At 32.0% G+C, this 24,366-nt stretch overlaps 2 protein-coding genes across 5 annotated transcripts; one reads left to right on the top strand and one right to left on the bottom strand.

The window, feature by feature from the left end:
- Positions 1 to 708: 708 nt before the first annotated feature.
- LOC107892989 (glycosyltransferase BC10) lies at positions 709 to 3,845 on the bottom strand. Its single transcript, XM_016817991.2, has 2 exons — positions 2,960 to 3,845; positions 709 to 1,491 (listed from the first exon to the last, which is right to left on the bottom strand). Exons 1-2 carry the CDS (start codon positions 3,584 to 3,586, stop codon positions 853 to 855), a joined length of 1,266 nt encoding a protein of 421 aa, XP_016673480.2. The 5' UTR covers positions 3,587 to 3,845; the 3' UTR covers positions 709 to 852.
- Positions 3,846 to 19,731: 15,886 nt separating this feature from the next.
- LOC107892036 (uncharacterized) lies at positions 19,732 to 23,881 on the top strand. Of its 4 annotated transcripts, XM_016817002.2 has the most exons (10): positions 19,732 to 20,120; positions 21,065 to 21,160; positions 21,617 to 21,701; positions 22,089 to 22,210; positions 22,432 to 22,456; positions 22,536 to 22,619; positions 22,745 to 22,774; positions 23,222 to 23,327; positions 23,413 to 23,482; positions 23,573 to 23,881. In XM_016817002.2, exons 1-9 carry the CDS (start codon positions 20,019 to 20,021, stop codon positions 23,474 to 23,476), a joined length of 714 nt encoding a protein of 237 aa, XP_016672491.1. In that variant the 5' UTR covers positions 19,732 to 20,018; the 3' UTR covers positions 23,477 to 23,482; positions 23,573 to 23,881. The 4 variants fall into 4 exon arrangements, with proteins under 4 accessions (XP_016672491.1, XP_016672493.1, XP_040957662.1 ...); XM_016817004.2 differs by lacking the exon at positions 22,432 to 22,456 and having other exon boundaries at positions 19,736 to 20,120; positions 22,536 to 22,599; XM_041101728.1 differs by lacking the exon at positions 22,432 to 22,456 and having other exon boundaries at positions 19,736 to 20,120; positions 22,711 to 22,774; positions 23,413 to 23,477.
- Positions 23,882 to 24,366: the final 485 nt, after the last annotated feature.

Genomic DNA, 24,366 nt, shown 5'->3' with positions numbered 1-24,366 from the left:
TTTTTATCTTAGTAAGGTTTTAACGAGACACGTTATTTACTAAAGAACATTTAAGGGGGAATGTATAAATATTTTATTATTATAAAGTGGAAGTCCATTAAGATAAGAAATTTGATATATATTAGGACTTTAATGTTCATTACGAGTAGAATTTTATATAATTTATATTTCTTATATCCATAAATACATATTTCGAAAAAGTATTATAAATATCTCTATTGATTAATAAAATGTGTACTCTCTTTATTCTCCTATTTCTCTTGTTTTATATTCCCTCTTTGTTCTTTATTTTATAACAGTATATTAATTTTGAAATAAATTTATTTATTTTTAAATTAAAAAATTAAATTAATATTATTTAAAAAATATATATTAAATTACTTATTCGTTAAAAAACATTTTTGTTAATAAAAATGACTAAAAATATTAAAATTAATATATTTTATATTTCATTTTGTCTAACTAATTTCAGAATTTCCTCTAAAAAAATAATTTCAAAATTTACCATATTAAATTAGCACTTTCCTATTTATATATATATATAATATTAAGATGTCACATTTTAATTAATCACGTCCTATTGAAATCTTAACACAAGAATATCAAATGATACTTTAATTTTTTATTTTTTATTTAATCGTTATTCCTCCAACATATACATTTTTTTTACTTCTACCCTTTTACAAGACATAAATGGATAAAGCAAAAGGTACAACAAAAACATTAAAAAAAAGTTTCTTTTTTAAATAAAACATTTCTTATATTGTATCCAAAAGGTTTAATTTAAATGTGCAAATGAATAAACCAAGACTTCAAACATACAAAGTACAAAAAAAAAAACAAACAAACAAATTAAAAGTTCATGACAATTGGAGCAAATCTCAACAACTTGTCTAAAGAATTTGGTGAAAACTTCCTAGCAAATAAGTGGCAAACATTGACTATTCTTTCATTGTAATAGCACTTTGAGGAAGTTCTTAGTTTCTTCAAGAACTCTTCGGTCACTTCTTCTCTACGAAACCTATTGGGATGAGGTCCTCCCTTCGACCAATCCACATATGTCAATGTTTTATACGCATTCCTCGTCGGGAAATTCATGTCTACAAATGTCGGCAAGTAATGCTCGTCGCCATAGCAATCGTTTTTGCAATATTGCCAAAAAACCGGATAATATGTTTGGTCGGTGATTACCTCGATGGCTAGGAACCGATCGACCTCGAACCATTGAGATCCCTTTCGCCATTGTTCGAGAGTAATCAGAGGGGACATCATTTTACTGTATCTACCACGGCCAACAGGACCTGGTAAATCATACGACTCCACAAAGGATTTGGTGGAGTTGATAAGATAGTCATAAACGGTTGAGAAATTGAAGAGAGGAATGCATGATTCCGAGAGAAGAACAAAACGTTCGTTGGATATATCCATCAATGCGTTTGCTAATAAACGTCGTTCTGCTTCCACCATATTCATTTCTCCCCATCTTGCTATCTACATTATTTCATGTTCATAAAAACAATGTTATTATAAAATGATGTAACAAATATATTTGTAAAAAATTTGTATAAATAAACAAATGTTGTAAATTACTACTAGGAGTCATATTACATTTTGTTCTCGCTACTCAAAAAAATGGGCAAATTAGTCCACGTACATCAGATAAAAGAGTAAATTGATCATTTTGTCAAAAATTTCATCTATTTCTATTGTTAAAAATTATTCTTTGTACGTCAAAATGAGGTACACATAGGACGCCACATGTAGCTATCTAGTTATTCCATTAACCATGCTAGTTTTTAATAGTGGAAATAAATGAAATTTTTAATAGAATTGACCAATTTACTTTTTAATTTAACATATAGAGACTAAATTGCCCATTTTTAAGTAAATGAGGTAAAATGCAATCTGATTCCTAATTTATAGTCCTTATACTGGATTTGGTTGAATGGTAAAATATAATAAGAAAAATTAAATAAATATGGGTTCAAATGATATTATGTGTATATTTTTATTTTTTATATTATTAATATAATTTACTTTAAAAAACAAATTTTTTTATATTTTTTAATCGAGTTAATACCCAATTCACCTATAACATTATCTTAATCAATAGCTTTATAATAAATAAATATAGAAGTTGCTAATAATACACTGTAAAATATTAAAAAGATGAAGAATGGAGGTAGAATGAAAGATTCTATGGACGTCTATATAGATATATAAAGAAAAAAGTAAAGTTGTTACTCATTTAACTGGAAAAGTTGTAGAATAAAAGCAATGCATGTAACTCTACTTAAAAAATATGTTGCAAATCTATTAAATATTCACCCATAAAATATTAATGAGTAATTATTTAATATATTATTAATATAGTTTTTAAAATTTTATAAGCGAGTATGATAAGTATCATATTTATTTATGTAATTTACTACCTCTATAATATATTTATTAAACTTTTAACCTTCTAGTATATAAAATAATTTTTCAAATTAACTTTATACAAGTATTTAAAATACTTGGGGGCCTTAAATACTTAATAGCCAGCCAGCTTAACCTACCATAACGGAGGATAAAGCATAAATAATATGCTCTTAATAACCTGAGCTGTTTTTTTTTTCTCTTGAAATATTAATTTAGTATGTTTCTTGTTTTGCCCAAAATTTTCTTTCTTTTTTTTTTTTGTACATTTTTGGTTTTATATTTGAGGCAAGTTTTATATATTAATAACGACTATAATTTAATGCATCATCAAAACCAAATTTAGCCCACCTTTTTGTTTAAATACAAAATTAGGATATTTCTTTTTCAGTCAAAAGTATATTTAAACTATTAATTTTATTTCGTTTGATTCAAATTATAATATCAATCAATAAAAATGATATTTGTTATATTTTTATTGTATGTTCATTTAAGGTAATAAACAAAGGGCAAAAAAGAGGGAAAAGTGGGATGAACAGACCTTACTAGGAATCCAGCGATCGTAAAACACCGAAGACTTGGGCATAGTTTGAACGAAAGAAGGATCAGAATGGACGTAAATGGAGTAAAAGCCTTCATGTCCACGAAAGAATTTCTCCCAAAGTGGAGCTAATAACACTTTTCCTCTCGTCAAGAACATGAATGCAATTTTGGGTGTTCGTTGGATTGGGTATTTTGGGATTTTAGGAACCAATGATGCCCTCCAAAACAACTCCTCATCCGTCATATTATGCCTAGTCGCCGGCGGTTCAAAAAATTCTTTTATATAATTCCTCTTCTCTTTTCGAGTTTCTTTGATGGGTGGTGATGATGCAGAAAGAGGGGAAGGCAGTTCAATAACACCACCCGATGGAAGAGTTGGTGGTGGTGGCGGCGGACGAATGTCGGATGCACGGAAAACGGATAGTTGGTAGAGTTGGAAATCCATGGAACCATCTTTGAGATAGAAGAAACTGAGAGTGATCCCTAACCCCAACCCTAAACCAAAGAGAATGAAATAGAAAACAATATCATTGAATTGGATGAGGGAATTGGGAAGCTTGGTGGTGGTGGTGGTGGTGGATATTTGAGGACGGTGGTGTTGTTTCTCCACCACGTTCTTCTTCATTGCGGAGGAGGAAGAGGCAGCGCCGTCGTGGGTGGTGGTGGATTGAGAGCTGCTTCTCTCTTTTATTTGTTATTAAATAGAGGAAGCGCTATAAGAGAAAAGAGATGACATGAGAGAGGAGGATATTGATGTTATGGTGTCGTCGGGTGTGTGTAAAATTGAAGTTATTGTTCGTTCTTTTTGCTTTTAATATGTGAGATAGAGAGAGAAACAGGGACGTACATTTTCTTTTGAGTTACATTACAAGTCTCAAGCCTATCTCCCTCTTTTTCTTTATTAATGGCTAAAATAGCAAACCTATTACTAGGTTAAATTTGCTATTAATCCCTATATTTTTAAAATTTTATGGATTTAGTCCTTATACTTTAATTTGATCAATTTTAATTTATGTACTTTTCAAATTAGTCCTTGTTATCTGGTTAAATGTAATTACCAACTATGTACTATGCATACAGTTATAGATTTAGTCTATTCTCTACAAGTGGGTCATTCAAAAGTCACTATACTTTTTGAAATTTGAAATTTTAGTCTTAACGAATGAGAGTCATTAATCCATTAATTGGATCTTTAATGAGCAATATGTGAAAATAACAAGCTGATATAGCATTACAAATATGATAATATGTTTGCCGCATCAAACTTTGAAAATAACAGAACTTGACTTAATGAATTTAACAATTATCGTTTGGTGATTATTGAAATTTAAAATTTGAAAAGTACAAAAGACTATAAATGACTAAATTAAAGTAGAGTGGTTGAATCCACAACTTTTATAGAGTATAAGGACTGATAGTATAATTTTATTTATTTTAAGTACCCATTTTAACATATTTAAATAATTTTTAAAGCATTTAATATGACTAAATAAATCTTTCGGTTTTATGTGTATATCTAAATAAATCTTAACATAAATTAATGTTTAATTTGAAACAAATAATTGTTTAAATGTAAATCAAAGAATAAAAACTTTAAAAAAAAAAGAATAAAATTTACGTAGTTGTACCAAAATAATAAATAACAACTCACTTCAAGAGTTCCCTTAATACTTTAATCGTATAATAGTGGCATAAACGTAATATAAACTAAATATTCTCTATTGAAACATATGAATAAGTGAAAGTAAAGTTTTACCAAAATCAAACTCATGTTTATACTTAAAAATTCCATTTTATTATCTTTCGATTTAGAAATAAATAATATATTCATAACGCACCATGTTCATCTTTTCCCCCTAATTATCAATTTCTCTCTGCATCATTTTGATACAAACAATTTACTAACTAAATGATTGACCCAATAAAATATAGATTTCCAAACTAAACGCAAAACATATGCAAAAAGTACGTAATGCCATCAAGTAAGGAAATTTTAAAAATTAAATAACTAATGCATAATATTAACTCGTTGTAAACGTTAAATGTAAGATTATTATAAAATTATTAAAATAATAATTAAAAGAAAAAGCTACATTAAATAAATTTAAATAACACGTAGCTTTTTTGCACTTGTCCACGAACCTTTCTCATGTGTTGAAACCATGGAATTATCTTCTCTTTCTCGACATATGGAATCAAACAATCACTCATCCATTGATCTCCAATTCGATTCCTTCAATGATTTTTCACAATTTTCATTTCAAAACAAATACTCTTTCCACACTTACTGTAGCAATTAGCTAAATCAACGCTAACTTAACCAGGCAATATGCCAATGGATAAACAATGTTCTTTTTTGTATCAGCCATCTTCTTTGAAAGATCTTGAGTTCCTTTCGATTTTGAGAGCTCCCAATTTAATCGCATGTCAATAATTCTATGTCTCCAATTGGTTATCAATTACAAAAACTTCAACTGGAAAAAAAATGAATAAATTTGACTAAGATGAATCAACTTATGTTTGCCAAAAGTTGCAAAATCCTCATTAGGACATAAGAAAGATACACATAATAGTAGCTTTGTATTTACTTCATTGAAACGATTGTTAAGTTCTTGGAGTTGTGTATCTATAACAATATAAAATAACTCCACAATATAATAATCCATATTAGTTACCTTAAGAGCTTTCCTATGTGACCTTCCTTTGGCAACAAAGTCATCATCCATATTAAGAACAGCAATATCATGCTTTTGACAAAAGGATGCTTCTGAAAGTAGAGAAGTTCATCCATCTTCTCGGAGCTTTTGTAATCATTCTTTTGAAATCATTACCAATAAGATGACATTATCAATTTCTTAATTTTTTTTCTTTTGTAATCCCAACACATGTCTCGTTTTTTGGAAAAATCAGGTTTGAAAACGATTTTCTGTCAGAATAAAAAATTAAAATTTTGAAAATCAAGTTGGTTTGTGATATTTATACTAATATTTTTTTTCTCGAAAAATACTAGTGTTTTGTGCGAGACGAATCCTAGACATTCTCAGCTTTCAACCAAATGAACTTCTTTATTCTCGTATTACAAATTGCTTCGAGTGTGGGCTTGGCCAGACAATCATGAACCAAACACAGAACTAGAAATGATTTATTACTTTCAGTAGGAAAGTAATTCTCTCTCAATAAAAACTGATATAATTGTAATTTTTCTAGAAAATAGAATTTATTCTAAGAAAATAAGTTCTCACTACTTTCTAGCAAAATAACAATATTTGAAACTTATGTGTTAAAAGTTATGTAAATAGTTCTACCAGTGCCATCTATTTATAGGGAGAAATGAGAAGAATCATGGTTGAATTAGTAAAACACAAATAATATTTATTTAATAGAAAATAATATTCTATTCTAAGTAGATTGGGGTGAGAAGCACACCCTACTAAATAATACTAGGGATGTTGCCCCTCTCTCTTATGATGAGAGGATTTGGCTCTCTCTTGTATTGGGTTCAATTATATATGGTTTTTGGATTTTTAACCCAGTACTTTATAATTTAATCCAACACAATACATGTTTTCTATTTCCCAAAATAAATATTAATTAATTAATTAATTTAATTACATAAATTAATTTTCTAACTAAATAACTTTTTCAATCCAATTCTAATTTCGTTAAAGTCATGGCAACTTCACCGCAAAAAAATCTATAAGGAAATATATTTAATTTTCATATTCAATAGATTCACTATAACTAATTAATTTAATTCCATTTTAGAACTTCAATTAATTAATTAATTAATTAATAATTCAAAAAATTTAAATTAATTCTCAATTCATTTTTATACTCTGTGAGAAAGTACATTCATTTGTGAATGTAATTCATTGCTCTATCTTCATCATTACCATCCATTTCTGTTCATTTGGTTTCAACAAGTTAGCGTAGGGACCAGTTGAACATATGAAATTAGGGATCAAATAATTTATAATTAAATTTCAAATTTTTATCTATTAATTATAAACTTATTTAGTCACAAATCCATTCCACTATAATATCATGACTCAGCTCTCCCTAGTTACTTACCATTACGAAAGTTACTCAATCAGTGTTTGTCCAATGACCTTGTCATCAATGTATTACCCACATAGGATATCCTTAATCTCTTTGGGATAAATCTATTATCCCAATATGATCCGATTTTATCTCATGATAACCATTACATCTTTCTTCATAAAAAGTCAATTACAATCAAATAGTAATTAAGTCATTTATCACAAAGACAAATGACCAGTGGTCACGTTTACTTTTCATCTATCATGTAATATCGAGGAAAACATATCATTTACCCATTTATTAGGTTATGAATTCCATTATTTTGAATGATGCTAAATATTGTAGAAGTCGTATACCCAACGCACCAGCTTTCGGTTCCTTATCTATTTGAACTCGAACTTTTACTTACTTCAAAGTATACGAGTCACACATACATAGCCCATCGTTTACTCAGGATTAATGTATGTCACACTATGAACATCATAAGTGAATAAATCCAAAAACAGATCTAAGATTTATTGTACTTGGGTCCTGTCCAATGCACTGCCAATCCAATCAATCATATCTATGTATCTATCTTCTAGGAGCCATCTACTCTGATGCCCAAGACAAAACATCTTCCCAATTGGACTTGATAAACAACATATTAGTCTTTCAATCTGTTTGCTAATTTCCTATTAGACTAAGGACATGTTTAGGTTGATCTACTAATACAAGTTGTATTTCTATATTATGATCCAACCACGTAATATCGCTTAGTATTGGTTAAACATTAGATAACCAGTGAGTCAATATTTGCTTCCATTTTTCTTTACGTGCAAAAATATTGAAGGCAATATACAAATAGTGTTAATGTAATTTATGGATATTATTAAACCAATTCATTCTAAAAGTAAAAGTATACTAAACAAATATACTACACCTAGGGCACCAGATCCAACATCATTGATTTAAAGGAATAAAAAAATTCAAATGATTTCATCAAACCTAACAATGTATTAGCTTCTTCCTTTTTATCAGATGTTAATCCATCATCTATTATAATTTCAAGTAAATCAACTATCGAACTGAACATGATAATCATGCTTAAAAGCATACTATAGTGTGAGCCCCAATGAGTATCACTTGGTTAAATAAAGGTTTTCTCTTGATTTAATCCTCGTACAGAATAAATTTCAAAATTGGACAAAGACTTGTGAACTTTAAAAAAAATGCAATTCACAAAGCATTTCATGGTGTTTGCAATAACCTCCTACAGCATTTATTAAGGAAACAATCAAACTAAAAAGAGATGCAATCTTAATATGATTTTTTGTTGCTAAAACTAGTGCTAATTTGAGTTGGTGCGTGAAACAATGAATGTAAAGAAATAATGAATTTTCTCTTAAAATCAAACTTGTCAAACCATTAAACTCCCCTTGCATGTTACTAGCAGCATCATAACCTTGTCCCTTAATTATTGACGTGCTTAATCCAAATTTAGCCAGGAAAGCATCAATTGCTGCTTTAAGTGATAATGGAGTAGTATCCTTAACATGGACAATTCTTAAAAATCTTTTCAAAGCATTTTCCTTTCTATTGACATATCATAGCATAATTCCCATTTGTTTTTTATTTGATACATCACAAGACTCATCTACCAACAAAGCAAACCAACTCATCTTAAAGATCTTCAATTATGGTATTTGTAGTCTCTATTGTAGTAGCTTGTGCAATGTCTTTTTGAACATCATGAGAAGTTAAACGATTATTCTGGAGCATTTTCCATAATAATTTTTTTCACCACATCATTATATCTCCAATTAACTTAAGAATTTCAAGAAATTTACATTGATTGATTGAACCAACAGATTCATCATGCTCCCGAAATGTTGAACCTTGTTTAAGAAGAAACAAGCACAATCGACCGAGAAAATTACTCTTATTCTATAAATTACTTAAAATAGCAATTTTTCCACTATATAAATGTTAGTAGACGGTGGAAAATACAATTGAAATGCAATAAAAAAAAAGAACTGATGATGTATTTTATACAAAAAAAAGAACATTTTAATCAATTTTATAAGTCCAAAAAAAATGAATGCTAGCGACATTAATATCTCAATGTATCCCTCAATACAAAACATGTTGCCTTCGTATGCCTTGGGTTTCTACAGTGCCCTCATAACCTCTATTGATTGTCCCTCTCCCAAATACCCTTGACATGTCAATAGGAAAGCTCACCCCAGCTGGCCGCACTTTCTGACCTCTACTATTCAAACCCTGTAGCAAGTGCTCTGATTTCAAAAATCTCAGTGGCACCTCTTTCACCTATTTCAGAGATTTCATGAAAACGTGACCCATTTTCAAGCAGGTATCATGTTATTTTCAATCTCACCCTCCCCCGCGTCAATAAAAAGGAGACTCTCCCTCCATTCGTAATCATTCCTAAACACACTTCTCTCCTGAACATCATCTTTCCACTTTACAATATTTATCTCTTTCAATTTTCTTCCTCGCTTCAATGTTCCAAATTTTCATCGCTAATATTTATTCTTGTTTGAGGTATTCTTGAGTCTTCAGTGATGCGATAACGCTTCAAGACACACACATTTTATATATCATGCTAATATGGGACCACTACCTCTGTAACATATCCCGTGGAAATCGAGTTTCGGGGTAGCGTTGCTTTATACGGTTACGAGTGAAAGTCTACGTGGAGATCTCCATCGATGGCTGTTATGAGGTTATGGATTGGAGTATAACTGGGGAGCTAGTCCACAGTCTTCATGCGAGAACAAGCTCAAACTTTTTGGATACCCGGAGATATTGCCTTATAAATACCATACAAAATTTTGAAGGCATAATCATAGAGAAAAACTGTGAGGCTTCCTGTTATAATCGACATAATGTTTTTCTCCATTTATATGCGGTCGATATCTTTAACATTCCTTATTATTCAAAGGTCGACACCTCCATAGACACAAGAGGACTCTCAGGTGGGGAGCGGTTGTTTCGGTCGATTAAAGGTGATACTCCTTTCTGGGTGACTGTTGCCAAGCCGACCCAAGTTTAACATCTACTTTCGACATCCACTCTCCTACTAAAAACCCTTTTGTGTCCACTTCGATGTCAACCTTCGGATAAGAATGAAAGGTTAAAGATACTGGCTACTTGACAATAGATAAAACAATTACGTTGATTACACCAGAAAGCCCTTCATTTTTCCCTATTATTATGACATCAATCTTATGTATGGTATAAATAAGGCATCATTTACGGGTATCCAAAAAGCTTGAACTCATGGCAGCATAACGATCATCGACTGGCCCCTAGTTATACTTGAACCCGTGACCACATAACGACCGCCGACTAAGACCTCAACTTAGACTCCGACCTGTGACCGTAACAAGCACTGTCACCCCGAAACCTGACTTCTATGAGATGGGTTTATGAGGTTATGTTCCTATCCCAGTATGACATATGAAATGTATGTGTTCTGAGACGCGTTATTGTATCCCCGACTCCTTAAATCTACTTATAAAATTTCACAGTTTCACCTTTAAAACCCTAAATAATAAAAACCCTAATTCCTAAAAAAACCTAAATAAAAATTCAGGAGAAAGTGTGTGAAAGCGTGCCCAGCCAAAAATAGCTTTGACGACCTAAAAGGCCAATTAAAATAAATCAGCATATACTCACAATTTAACCTTTTTGTTTGTGATATTATTTTTTAGGGTTTTGTGTTCTAATGGATTGATTAGCTTTTGTGATTTTTCTTGCTTTCATTTCATAAGTTTAGTTATCTTGGAATTGAAGGTTGTTGATGGCTAAAGAAATTGGTTTTGAGACTTTAGAGGTAATAACACTAGGCAATGTTGTTACAGGGTAGAAATGTTCTTAAATTTCTTTTCAAAACAATCCAAAAATGTTGAATGAACCCAACTCAAAAATAAAATTTAAATTGATTCATTGCAAAAGGGTTGTTTATTAGCAAGAAATGCTAAAAAAATTTTGATGAAATTAAAGCTTAGGTTAGATTAAAAGAATGTGAAAGATGAATTTGAAGAAATTTAAAAGAAAAAAGAATTAATATGCTTTAAGTGGAAGCAAAAACACACTCTCGTCTGGTTTCTCTAAATAAAAAAATTCCATTTTTTAATTTATTTTAGTTAAAAATAACAAGTTTTAAAGAATAGAAAGAACTTTTTGGTTATTTGATCTTAGGTCCCTGGTACATTATTTTAATTAAAAATTCTAACACAAAGTGACATGTGGCATCCTATGTTTGGGCCATGTGTCTTGATAAATCTAAATTAATATCGTTAATTAAAGGTACCACATTACTAAACGACGTTAAGGTTTAGATAACAAAATCGATTTCTTGAAGTTAAGATACCACATTAGAATATATGTCAAAGTTTAGATACTAAATATGTCATTATCTCTTTAAACAAGAATAATATAATATATATATATATATAGCATTTATGAATCACCTTATTTAAATCCAAATAATCACCGAAAAATAAATTAAATATATTTTGTAAATATTTAGAAATTTTTATTTTTCAAATTATAATTATTGAATTTTAGCTCATTGGCATCATTGTACTGAATGTGAACATAGTTGAGCCCACATTATCTCCGACTTATGAGCGAGGGAAACTATGGGTAGAATATTATTCAACATCTGGCATAATATTATTTATATATGCTATAGCTAAAACATAGAAAGTTTGAGTTATAAATCACTTCTCTTATTCACAAGTAGTATTATTGGCTGTTCGACACATCTTATATTACAGCTGTGTTCTCCAATGCTTCTCAGATGAGCTTTTTCATTAAAAAGTGTTTTTCCCTAAAAAACAATAAAGAACAGAAGTTAGTGTAAAAAAAATTTTAACTTATTTTAAGTGTTTTTTCACAGATGAAAAAGCAGAAATTTTTAGATTTTTTCAGCCCAAAAGTGCTTTTGGCTAGTATTTTACTTTTTTAACCTTACTATTTCTTCTTCTTCCAAATTTAATAAATAATTAATATTAATTACTTAGAAATATTTAAAATTAATATTATATATTAAAATATTAACAATAAGTTATAATAATTTATTTTTTATATTTTTACTAAAATATCATAATATTAACTAATTTGAACATTATTTAAATACATATTTGTTACTTTATAATACCATGTCTAAAATGAACATTTTATTTCTCAAAAGCACTTTTTGACAACAATATTAAACACTCAAATTTTTCAAAAGCACCTCTCAATAGCACTTTTCAAAAGCATTGCCAAACTAGCCCAACATTTATATTTCCCAATCTATCAAATCTATTGATAAATCTTTACTAACAATCTTTTTCTCGATATTACATTTTCTTCTATTACTTCAGACTTCTAAAAAACATATCGGTATTGATTAATATTACCATATTGTTATTAATTAATTCTTTATATTCATTTTAATAGTAACATTAAATGGCTAATTTATAGAAATATGCTCAAAATAAAAATTTAAGAAATTATGTTTTTTTTTTAAATTGATCGATTTATGCAGTGAAAACGTACCCCTATAAGGCGCGTTTTTCTTTCAACAATAACTTTTCTAACGACTACAAGGGGTCCAATAGTCATAATTTTCCCTATATAAACCCCTGTAAACTTTATTCTTTTTAACTCAATACTCAATCGTCAATCTTAAATTCTCAATTCTCAATCCTCAATCCTCAATTCTCAATTCTCAATTCTCAATCATTTTTTTTAAATCTTTCTCTGAATCTTATTCTCTTCGAATTTTTTATTCCTTATAATTTGTAAAATGGCAAATCAACTTATTCATTTGGATGTCAAGCATATCTTCGACGTTCAATTACAAATGGTAAGAAAATATTATTAAATTGTTTAATTTTAAATAGTTAATTAATTCTATTAACATTATTAATTTTTTTTTATGTTTATATACTTAGGCCGAAGATTAAATTTTGGAGACATACATTAACAATTTAAGCGAAGGTGCATCGGATGTCATTTGTGGACACTTGTGAGGTGCAGAATTTTTATACATGGCTTGCATGCTCGGGGGACTAAATTGGATCCCCTACTTATCAGTGCTTTGGTTGAAAGATGGAGGCTGGAGACACACACATTCTATCTTTCCTACGGTGAGTGTATAATTACACTCGAGGACGTTAGTTTACAACTTAGTCTACCAATCGATGGGGAAGTTGTTATGAGGCCAGTGCTTTGTGCCAATTGGAGTGCAACAAGCCAGCAAATGGTAGGGAAGGTGCTTAACAAGTTTAGGGCAGCCGAATCGAGATGAGATGGTGGAGGACAACTTCAAAACTATCGAGGCTTCCACGAGGGACATTGAAAAAGAACAATTTGCACGCGCATTCATCTTAAGGTTGATCGAAGGTTTGCTCATGCCAGATAAATCTCAAAATCTGGTACACTTAAGGTAGCTACTACTACTAGCTTACTTGAAAGAAGCGAGACAACTTAGTTGGGGATCAGCAGTGCTAGCGACATTGTACTGAGAAATGTGTCGAGTGACAAAACCAGAAAAAAGTTAAAATCAACAGTTGCATGCTCCTTCTTCAATCGTGGGCATTATATCGACTACCATTTTTACACCTCCGAGTGAACCCCCTTTATGAATTTTCACTCATAATATGGTAAAATTCATTTGATAATATCATTATCGTTTTAAATTTTCATTGTTATAATTTTGAAATAACATATTATTTGAATAGGTGGAATAACCTCACGAGACACAGCAGTATGCCGCCCGAGCTCGAGGATATTTGGCTAGCTTTAGATCAACAAATTGAAGAGGAGGTTGGTTTATGAATTTCAAAGTTATCAATTTTTTATTCCAACATTTTAAATTAAATATTAGGCATGTGCTAAAATTTATAAATTCGTACTGCAATTTGTATGGATGTCATATGTGGACCCGAGGATTCAAAAATGTGTCTCAACTGAATTTTTGTTAATCACAACATTCGGCACGTCAAAGTGCCATTGATTGTTTTTGCAATGGTCGAGATGCACGACCCTAACCAAGTGATGCGACAATTCGGGTCTACATAACATATTCCGCTGCCACCCCAAAAGCTCGATGACCTACACAATATTAACTTGCAAGGGAGACTCGAGGAAGATTGGCCAACATTCGATAAAAAGTATATTGATATTTGGCAACATAGGTACAACTACTTACCAACGCGTGAACCATTTCTCAAATCGGAGTTGGCGACATCTTCAGATTACATAGATTGGTTCAGGCATAACAGCAAGTTGTATCTACTACCGACTACAAAAAGGAGTAGACAACGTCGTCATAGGAAGCCAAGACGAAAACCCATCAATCTTAGGTTGGGAGAACAAGTTTTGGGGGATCAACATCTGCTCCAGCTCCACACTAAGACCCGATTTTCGTGCAACCTCCCAGTCAGTCTGGTTCATATTACATGTCGATGTTGCCAGCAACACTGACACATCTAATATCATTGATAATTCCTATATTTTATTCACAACTAGCCCATATGACACTAAATAATTATCCGTCGATAATGTCGCAAACATCCCTAGCATGGTTGTTTTACCGAGGTAGGTCATCCTCGCAATCATCAACTCATATAGGGGGATGTATGATAAGCGGATAAGACCTAGGCGCAGTCAACCACGGAGGGAATATATGAATATGGTGATCAATATGGATGTGCACGTGAAGATGAAAATGAATTCAATGAGGTGCCACCAACCCAAATGGTGCGACAGAACCCTAGGCATGCCTAACACCCACCTGGTTGACAGCACACATTCGAAATTGATTGCAAGAGTGATGAGAATGATTGCAAGAGTGATAAGCTTGATTATGTAACTATTTATTCTTATTTCATATTAGAAATTGATTGCAAAAGTGATGAGAATGATGATGACGATGTTTCTTCAATTGCTTTCTAGGTTAATTTTCTAATTGTTGACAATTTAATTTAGCTTACGATTTATAGCTTGTTATAAAATTAAATATGTTGATTGGTTGATATATAGATATTTTGGTTGGTTGATTACATTTTATATGTTGTTTTTTGTGTTAATTTGGTGTTGTTTTATTGTTGTTTCGTAGTTGTTTATTATGTTGTTTCGCTGCCATTTTTAATATTATTTGTCTTCCGTTTTAATATTATTTGGATATTATAGAACTTTGTTTTATTATTAATTTTTCTACTATTTTAGTTGTAACTATCTTAATATAAAGAATTTTTATTGTATTTTCAATTTGTTTGTTGTTTCAAGAATTGTTTTAATATCGCTTTTAATTTATTTGTTATTTTAATATTGTTTTAATGTTTTTAAATGTATTTGATATATTATATTTTAAAAATAGTTTATATAATAAAATAATATAAAAAAATTAATATGGGTTGGGCCGAGTCGGGCTCGGGCTTAACTATTATAATTCGAGTCGGGCTTGGGCAAATTTTTAGGCCTATTTTTTGAATCGGGCTGAGGTCGGGCCTAGAAAATGAGTCTAAAATTTTGTTGAGGCTTGGTCCGGCTCATGATCACCTATAATACCAGCTACAACACATCTATGTGGAGCGGTAAACTTCCTGATAGTCCAAATCGTCACTTTGCCTCATATTTCTCGAATCGGGAGCGTGTAATAGTGAAGTTGACGTCACACTGTATGTTATACCACTTGACTACAGCTACAAAAGCATATTTGGAGTTAAACTTCATCCCAACCTCTAAGTGGCCGAAACTTGTTGACGATGTCGCATGCCCTTATCTTCTATAAGGGAGGTCTGGGAATTCTAAACTACCTGCAGCAGCAAGATTGACAGTACGTATGTGGGTGAGGGTTTATACACCGTGAAACTCGGATCATCCCATCAAGCAGTGTTTGAAGCTTCATTATCAGAACCACCATCTTCTGGTTTAGTAGGAATGGGATCTAGTTCTGAAATTATTGCAACTTCCGCACCATTCAGTCTGAACTCCTCTACTAGGTCATTATTGGTTTCAGACTCCTTTTTGTTCTCTTTATTATGTTGTCCCTCTTCATTCTCTTCATTCTCCTCTCCTTCGTTATCAACCCCGGTTGCAAGTCCAGAGTTGGATGTTCTTTTGTTGGTCAAGGTTGTTGAGAGTAGATCAATCATTCTTGTAAATCTGATGTCAATCCCAAAATCACTTCTATTTGGTCGACCGAAGTAACTTTATGGTATACCTGTGTGAGTGTTACTGGGGTTGAACATCAACGTCCTAAAGTTAAAATCAAATGCACTGACAGGATACCATGCTAGTGTCTCATAGGCCCAGTGACCAAATACGCCCAACTATCCCCCAAAGTTGTAATTAAAGGGCGAATCGATAAATGCCTCACCATTGATGATGTTTTCGGGGTGTCTTGGTAGGAGCATTTTAGTAATGATATGAATCCATCACACAATCGTGTGGTCAGACTTTCTACTTCTTAATCTAGCAAGGAATTTTGCAGACAATGTGTAATCGAGCTCGGGCCACCTTCTTCCTCTTCGAAGAAGTCAACATATAAATCTAGTACAACATTCCCACTAGAGTAATGAGATTCGATCACCGTCTCCAGCTCATTGACCCTTGTAATCTCAAAAATGGCATTTCTAACGGGGTTCAATGATGTTAGATATCTACATTTCAAGCTCAAGATTCTTTTCTGAATCCCCACTTTGCGCCTAATCCTTGTCCAAAACTCTTTTAACGTTATGCTCCGGTTGAAAGCTAGATTTTCATATTGGGCTGATACAAATACAAGCCTAGTTGCGGTCTCACAAATTTGACCGTTGTAATGGTTAACAACTCTAAATTGTCTACTCATCTTGAACCAAATAGTCTGTTTCACATGTTTAAAATTGAGAAAATAGTAAAAAGCATAGTTCTCATCACCAAATTAAAAGACCTACACATAATTTAATAAATTACCTTTGCTTGGACAATAACGTAGGTATAAAATTTAATTTTTTTCACGACAAGCCTCTTCTCCTAATGCCAAGAATCCTTATGGAAACAATCTACTTGAAAGGTTGATATGGAAACTCAATGGACTGTATTGAGTTTAATTTATAGAACTCATACCCCGAGGTATATCAAACGATTCCAACAACATATGCCCCGGGCATCACGAGTTTTTGAGATATATAGTTAAAGTTGAAATTTGTGGGGGAGAAAACGTTCCCTTGCAACGACGTTTTTCAACAAGGCAGCAATGTATGAAATTTATACCAAGAATCTCGGGTTGCAAGAGGCTCATAGGCAGAAGCAATCAAGTTGAGTGGGGGTTGAAACACTTAGAGAGAAAATGCCCCCAACTTGATTTCTTATGCCTCTGATCCCTTACAATCCAAGATTTCTAGGATAAATTTCATGCATTGCAACCCGGGATTCACGGGATAAATTGAAAATTTTGTCTTTTTACCCCGCCCCATCACCTATATAAATGGTTGTTCTCATCCCCTACTCCAACATATATTAGCCTTCTTTAAATTGTTTTCTTTTCTTTTTCTTGTATGTTGAAATTTCTGGGTTTGAAAATTTATTTCTCTCTGGCTTTGAGGCAATCATAGTTATAGTTATAAGTTGTGTTTGGGTTTACGGTGATGTCATAGAGCTCGGTAACCTATAAATTTCACATGTCGTGTGAGTATGGAGCCATCACCTAAGAAGTCGGGATCGTATTACAACTCGAGGTCTAAGTTGATGGTGATTATACCGTCTCAAGTTGAAGTGTAACTAAGGCTTCAAGTTTACAAAGGTTATGTTGTCAAAGGATGGAACATAACTGAGGCCCTAATTGACAATGATTATGCGAGCACGACAATAAGTTTCTTCTCGTCAAATGAGCATGCTTTATAAAATCCATACAGAAGTGTGAGGAAGAAAAACACAGGGGTTGTAACACCCCAAACTCGGCCTAGACGTTATGTCCAAATCTAGAAGGTTACATTAATAAATTGAAACTTTAGTCATTTGTTTTCAAAACGTATCTTATTTCGAAACCAAAAATTGTAGATTTTACAAAACTCGCCACAAGTTTTTGGTAGGAGAATTTGTCATTCGTAAAATGTTCAAGTGAAACTTTGAAACATATGCTTATAAAACTTGATTTTTATAAAATCATCATGCTTTAATTACTTGCTTTGTAAAACACATAATCCCAATTAAAACTTTGCAGCAGAAAATTTTTTAGAGTTGTTTAACTTTCGACATCGCAAATGGCGCCTTCAAACATTGGCTCAAATACCAACTATCACGAGGCTAGAACTTTAGTTTGGCAAACCACGCGGCCCTAGGCAAGTTCTCTATTTCAAATGTACCTAAGTTAGCTTAGCTCTTGAAAGATGAGAAATCTCCGGAAAATTCTCTAAGGTAGCAAAAAGTACAGCGAAAGCAACTTGAAAATATAGAGCAACGAGACAATTGAAAAGTCGTAAGAAAGTGATGCACACAATATGCTTGAGTAAATGTTCTCAATATATTCTTTAACTCGGAAAGAATGAAGTACAATGAGATTCAATGGGATTAATAAAAATGAAGGGGGAGGCATCTATTTATAATTGAGCTCCCCCAGATCCAACGGTACAAATTGAGTTGCATCAGCAGTCGAGATTAGAGCCTATGTACAATTGAAAGTCCTAAGGGATTTAAACTTTATACATTTTTATCCTTTAAGATTTACACTATTTACTCTGGTAACTCTAGTTTTACTAAAGTTTTTCACTGCGCCACCAAAGTTTCAAGTAGATGAGCTTCTCCATGGGTTCCATGAATCAGGCTAGTCCAAGTGGGTTAAATGAGCCCCATTTAATAAGTTGACCTCTATGGGACATTCTGTGCGCAACGATTACGAGCTTTGATCCGCAGTCCGTGACAATTGCATCAACTAAGACCACATCTATAAGGGTAAGACATAGGTCCCACATAATCACGTCTTAGGCAAGGCCATTGTATAACATTCCCTTCGACTTAAGGGCAATTGTTATGCCAACACCTCATGAGCTCGCAGCACAGCACTTTAACCTCACGAGATACTTCACCTACGAGAACAAAATCCTTTTGAGGTCCTCCATCTTGCAAACCCACGGCAAGGTGAGCACCTACTATGGGTACCACACCTTTGACAGAGGCATTATACTTATCATCTGTATATCGTGTTTGCTCATTGTCCTGACCTGACAACCCACACCTAAAAGAAATTGATGTTAATAAGTCAACAAAGCCTTAGGGAATATGATACCAATAAGAAAATGGCATATGACACCTTGAGAAGGACAGGTGGTTTCCTTTATAAGATCTCTAGAGCTAAAGAATCTCTCTCTCCTCCCTTTCTCAACTACTTGTCTTCCACCCTAGAACTCATAATACGCTCTACAAGTCTTTACCCACTCGTTAAATTGTCATCAACCAAGGCAATCCCAATATCAACAAATCTAAAATTAAGATAACTAAAGTGACAAAATTTATAATAAAAAAATCAAAATAGAAGTCTCCTCAAACTTGAATGATTATAACTTTTCAATCCTTTAACCAAAAAATTCCACTTTAAATATTTTTTAAAAATATAAAATCATAAAAATTTTATCCAACAATAAAGTAAGCTGTTTTCGGAGAGTGACCAAACAAAGAGTTCTTTCCGCAAAGTGAGTAAACAATAGTTTAAAAGAAAAAGAAAACATAAAATTACAACTTTTTTGTAGGATCAATAGAATAAGTAACCGAATCGGAGGCTTTTTAGTTTTTACATTTTCATTCTCAAGAGTGACCACCACACCATTAATAATTGCGTTGAAATGAATGAATCAAAAATTAAAAAACTTGGAAGCCAATTGCTGACAACTGTTGACCAAACATACCTTCTTTGAGAAGAGAAGATCAAAGCAACTCTCTCTCTCCATTTCTTTGCCTGAAAGGCTGAAACAACAAGATTCAAACTTAGGAAGTTGTTAGCAGTTGTTGGGTCATTCTCATTTCTGAATAACGAAGAGATGGTGAAGCTCAATCCCAACTGGGAACTCAAAAACTGCTGTAACCATGAACAAGTTGTCTTTCTTGTCACTGTAGCTGTCTGCACTGTTGTTATACTTGCGGTACTCTCTACCCTTTTCCAAATCTCTTGGGTTAATTTGCTCTACTTAAAAGTAGGAAACATTGGGTGATTTGAAGTAAAGTTGTTAGTGGTTTACTTAGTACATTACTAAAAGCAGATGGGTATTTATTTGTTGGTTGCATTTAATTTGAATGTTGGATTTGTTTAAAGCTAAGCCTGCTTCTGGTAATTGGAGTCAATGTGTCTGGGGTTCGTAGTTCAATGCCTAAAACCCCTTCCCTATCCTTAGATTGCTGCATCCTTTGTACAAAAGGAAGGCTATAATTTTAGGGTTAAGGGATTAGATTTCACTTTTTTTTCTTTTTGGGGTTCAATGATTAGATTTCATTTGGGAAAAAGAATAAATTTCAAGAACAAAAATATATTGATTTTAATGTATGGTGCTTCTAACTTGGTAATTTAGATACAAAATATAGATTTCAGTTCATCCTGTTCCAAGTTGTGCTAAAGCTGAGCCAATTTCAGATGTGAAATTGACTCATCAAACGTTATTGGTTTATGACAGAAGAGGGTTTATTGAACCTATATAAATTATCTTGTAATTATTTTTTACCTAAAATTCAGTCATGTGGAAAGACTTTTATACTCTGATTGCAAATGACTATTGTGCTGATTAGATGTCTTATTGAATGCTATTAGAATTTGGATTTGAATTTTTGAAAGTAGTGTATATTGAGTAGCAAACTATGAAATCCATGGATGTGTTAGATGTCTATTTAGTAACGAATTTGAAATTCTTAAAATATTTTTAGATTTAACAACTCTATATTCTTTTTACTTTTCCAATATATATTATATTGAATCTCAACTAAATTGTCCATAATATATGTATTTCATTCTTACCATTTACATAATAAATGAAATCCAAATTTCCAATTCCATGTTCCCAAAGGGAGCATTAAATTTTTTATTTGATCTTCGTAGCTGTGGAGGACGATACTACTGAGACCTTTCAAGCTTGTAACTGTATTCCTTCACGAGGCTAGCCATGCTATTGCTTGTAAACTCACATGTGGTCATGTAAGTATTTCTTTCTACTCCTACATGCCGTCTTGAGAATTTACTTCGACATTTTTTTTTTATGACTGTTAGATAAATGCTTTGGATGGCAATGTAGCACTTTAATGACTCTAGAAGATTAGATAGAGATAAATTTGAATGAGGTAGAGGAAACATGACAAGACAAGCTAAGCTTTTTCTCATGTTTTCATATTACGGTTTGATTTAATAGGACAGCTAGTTCCTTTTAGCTTTCTGAAGACAGGATTAGTAAAATGATAATGGTAATATAACTCGTACACACTGCACTTAGGATCAGTGCTTAACAGAATATAGGTCCATCAGTTCCATTTCTAAGTGTAACCACAGTTCTATCTAAACTACTTATTTGGTGCATCTTGAAGTGCTTTATTGATAGCATAACCTTGAAGTGTGCTCTTCTATGTATAATCTAATTTCTAAGGAATTGATATCCAGGTGGAAGGGATCCAGGTTCATGCAGATGAAGGTGGAACAACTCAAACACGTGGTGGCATATACTGGCTAATTTTGCCGGCTGGATGTACCTTCTTAGTTCCTTTACTGCTTGCTTACACAACAGATACAGACCCACACCTTTATAAATGCATAATTATGTCGAGATTTAGTTGAACTACAGCCTTTTGGTATTTTTCTTTGGTGAATTGTCTTACTCATCCATTTATTAACATGTTGGTGCATGCTGTTGTGCATGTAAATTTATTTAAAACTTTTGTGTTATGTTTGGTTGGAGTATTATTTTCTCTACTTGTTTTTGTCATTGGTTACCTATAAACTAATTGCAATTAGTAATTTTTAGCCACTCACATGACTTGTTTATGGTAAAGAGGATGAAAACTTTTCGCTTATACTTCCCCACACAAGGTTGCCTGTGTTGTTGTCAGAACTAATACTTGTTGTCATACTTCAGATCTCGGTTCATCATTCTGGGGAATGGTTTTGATTCTAGCATCAACAAATCTTTTGACTGCAAGAATTGCTGCAGGATGTTTTGTCGCAGCTCTACTTATTGTACTCTGTGTAGCTAAAAATGTAAGTATTCATGAACACCTAGAATGACCTTATCTTGGTAGGCTTTTTTCTTCTTTTTAAATGTTTCGTTGGTAAATCAAAGGTGCTAGAATTCAAAGCTAAAGTTCAAGGGATAAAAGGGAGCCAAAACCACATTCATACTGTTTATTGAGACATTCCTTCACACTATTACTGTTTCATGTATGTATGGTTCTTTATTATCTTTTATGTTGTTTTGGCAGTGGACACTAAGGGGGCTTTGTATTGGTATGTCTTTGGTAGCTTGAATAAATATGGCTTGATATACCATTTGAGTAATGTCAATCCCTATTGATTGAGATGTCAGGGTTTGTCCTTTTCCTTGGTGTTGTTTGGATTCTTCAAGAAACAACAAAGATTCGCATACTTCGGTATATTATTCTGTTCATTGGTAAATGAATCTCTTGTTCTCATTCTGAACTTCCTTCTATTTCTTACGAACGTGACTACAATTCCCTTTTTTCTTTTACCCCCCATTTTAGTGTGATCAACAAATGTCCTATGCCTTTGATGCAGGTATAATGAACAGCTTGTTTTCAGTGTATGGTAAGATTTTTGGAGCAAGAAACACAGAATCTGATCGGTGAAGTACTATGGAGGTCTTTGTACTAGGAGTTAGATTGCATTTTGCTTCCTTTATTCAAAAAAGGGGCAAATTAATCCTTGTACGATAGATCAAAGAGCAAATTGGTTTTCTGTTATAAATTTCATCCATTTTTACTATTAAAAACCGATCCTTTGATCTAACGTATCAAGTGTAACTGTTTGGTTATTTCGTAATAGATTTGGATGATACTTTTAACAATAAAGGGCCAGTTTGTTCTTTGATCTAATGGACAGGGACTAGTATACCCATTTTTTGAGTAAATGAGGTAAAATGCAATCTGACTTCTAGTATAGGGGGTCTTCATGGTACTTTTACCAATCTGATCTGATGATTTTAATCTGTTACATAATGTTCTGATTTCGTATGGAATATGGTTGCTGCTACAGATATATACGATGACCTCATATCTCGTAGAGTTCATTCTAGTGATGCCGAAAAATTCGCAGAAGTATGTCCTTGTCCTTGCAATGGAGTCGGATGGGGTGTGATCTGGTGAGAATATGATGAAATAAAATTTGAAAACATGCATGTATTTGTTGAAAATATTCACAAAAAGAAAAGTAATATGTGATGGCAGGGGGTTAATATCATTGGTGTTTCTTTGTGGTGCAATGTATATTGGACTTGTAATATTGTCTTGAGTTGAGGTAAACTTTGCTTCCATAGTCTCTTTGATTTTCAACTCTCGGAATTCTGTAGGGACTAAAATTCTTTCTTTTTGTTTGTTTCTTGCACAGGAAGTAAGTGAAGAAACAAGGGCAAGTTTGGTTTTTCTTCGACAATTTGATCATCATTCAATGTTTTATTTACACACATATTAAAAGCTGACCTTCTCATCACACACACCTCAATTAATCATCCATTTTTATTCTTCTATATTCCACCACAATTAAAATTTACAACTGTTGTGTGCACTCAAATGTCTCCAAGAGCCACTCATAACATGCTCTCATTTTCTCTTGCTATTATATTTGGAATCATGTTTATATATATCGTTTTTAAGACTTGCATTAATTGGAACAGTTGAATACAATCATAGACTACCATTTTATTATAGCTTTCTGTAATTTCACCTCAGATTTTCGTAAAATTAGTTAATATACTTTAAGGGAAAAAAAAAACCTTAAACTACTACACACTTTTAACATCAACATAAAATTTAAAGACTAAGCAATTAATTGTGATATGTATATAAACACTTTTAAAAATATTATTTTATTTATTATTTAATAAGTTTATCAAATTCACATCAACATTAAATGTTAATCAATTTAAAATTTCAAAATATTTTAATTTTAATATTAAAAGCAATAGTTTCCATGAGTAAAAACAATAAAAACAAGGTTTTTTTTGTATATTAACTTAAAATTATTTCTATTCGTAAGTCATAAATTTTAATTAAAATGTTATTTCGTTTAATTTTTACATAAAAAATCTATTAATTAGATTTTATTCGAATTAATTTTATTTATTAATCTCTTTCATCAATTTTGTTTTGGTGCCTTTAATATCTATTGTATAATTCATGTTT

The sequence above is a fragment of the Gossypium hirsutum genome, chromosome D09, assembly GCF_007990345.1.
Source record: "Gossypium hirsutum isolate 1008001.06 chromosome D09, Gossypium_hirsutum_v2.1, whole genome shotgun sequence".
Classification (NCBI taxonomy): domain Eukaryota; kingdom Viridiplantae; phylum Streptophyta; class Magnoliopsida; order Malvales; family Malvaceae; genus Gossypium; species Gossypium hirsutum.
Note: the sequence above shows the minus strand (reverse complement) of the source record. Positions and strands in the feature narration are given on the sequence as shown.